This window comes from Sus scrofa, unplaced genomic scaffold (assembly GCF_000003025.6).
Source record: "Sus scrofa isolate TJ Tabasco breed Duroc unplaced genomic scaffold, Sscrofa11.1 Contig1003, whole genome shotgun sequence".
Taxonomy (NCBI): Eukaryota; Metazoa; Chordata; class Mammalia; order Artiodactyla; family Suidae; genus Sus; species Sus scrofa.
In genome coordinates, this window is record NW_018084788.1 from 32,674 (window position 1) to 34,139 (window position 1,466).

The 1,466-nt window shown below is 46.8% G+C and overlaps 1 protein-coding gene across 1 annotated transcript; it reads left to right on the forward strand.

Annotated features, from left to right (window-relative positions):
* Window positions 1-704: 704 nt before the first annotated feature.
* On the forward strand, window positions 705-1,094 carry LOC100626378 (pro-opiomelanocortin-like). The gene has a single exon (XM_021080996.1). It carries the CDS (start codon window positions 705-707, stop codon window positions 1,092-1,094), a length of 390 nt encoding a protein of 129 aa, XP_020936655.1.
* Window positions 1,095-1,466: the final 372 nt, after the last annotated feature.

Genomic DNA, 1,466 nt, shown 5'->3' on the forward strand with positions numbered 1-1,466 from the left:
AATGTCTTATCAGATTTTTCTTTTGCATTTTGCATGCAACTTTTTCTCAAATCCCATTCTTTTGTTTATAGCTTTCTCTCTGTATTGTGTAAGGAAAAGAAGTTTGTTCTTTTATTATAACTCTTAATCTGTTTCTGGCCACCCTATTTCCATATCTGTTGGGGGAAAATACTGCTTTCCCCAATTTTTCCCCATTTTTCTAATGAAAACTAAAGTTATTGATGTTTTGGGATCCACGCCCCCATTTTTTAAAAAAGAGTAACTTTTAAAAATATCTTCTCGAATTTTGTGAACACTTTCTACTTATAAATATGTTAATCCATAGTAATCCATAGTAATCACATGAAAATGCTTTGTAGGGTGCTATTCATTGTCTTTCTCAGAGATCCCATTCAACAAGCTCAAAGATTGCACAATAGAGTGGATTTCTATTCCTTATACCTAATGTTCCTTAGGGGGTAAAATGCTGTATTCCTCTAGATTCTGTTATTGGATCTCTTGCCATCTGTCTGCATAATTTTGACAGTCAGAATTCTTAAGTCATGAGAAGGGCTGGATCCAGCTGCTTTAAGCAGATAATGAGTTCATTAAAATGCTCTTGTGGGCTGGGACTGCTTTGGCTGCCGGAATGGCAGCAGCAGTGATGGTGGCATGGGCCAGAAGTGTGAGGAGAAGGAGGTGGCAGTGGGTGAAGGAGCACTTCCATGGAGCACTTCTGCTGGGGCAAGCCTGTGGGCAAGAAGTGGCGCCCGGTGAAGGTGTACCCCAACGGTGCTGAGGACGAGTTGGCCAAGGCCTTCCCATGCAAGTTCAGGAGGGAGCTGGTCTGCACACTGCCTGAGCCAGCACAGGACCCTGAGGCCTCGGCTGTGGGCACGGCAACCTGGGCCAAGCTGGAGTATGGGCTGGTGGCCGAGGCTGAGGCAGCTGAGAAGAGGGACGAAGGGCCCTATAAGATGGAGCACTTCCACTGGGGCAACCCACCCAAGGACAAGTGCTACTGCGGCTTCATGACCTCCAAGAAGAGCCAGATGCCCCTGGTCATGCTGTTCAAAAATGCCATCATCAAGAACACCCACAAGAAGGGCCAGTGAGGGCACAGGGGGCAGGTGCCTCTCACCCTGGAAGCTGACCCCAAAGCTCAAAGCCTTCTCTCCTCACCGGCCCTCCTGCCACCTCCAGCCCCGGTGAGGACATGCTCAGGCTGTTTGGGTGCCAGATATCCCACCTCTTATCTGTAGTTAAGAAATAAAACCTTTCAAGTTTCAAAAAAAAAAAAAGGGGGGGGATATTGTGTATTTCACAGAGAGAGTTGGCAATGAAGGCCTGAGGCAAAGCAGCCAGGAGCAATGCCCTAACCACCACATAGAACTAGTCTGGTAATAAACTACAGCCATTCCCACCAAGCAGTAGAAACTGTGCTTTGCACTACTGTCAATTTTGGGATGGAAACTGAAGGTCACAGC

What these genes read in the sequence shown, in the direction of transcription:
- LOC100626378 (XM_021080996.1), top strand. Translation starts at nt 705, where the DNA reads ATGGAGCACTTCTGCTGGGGCAAGCCTGTGGGCAAGAAGTGGCGCCCG.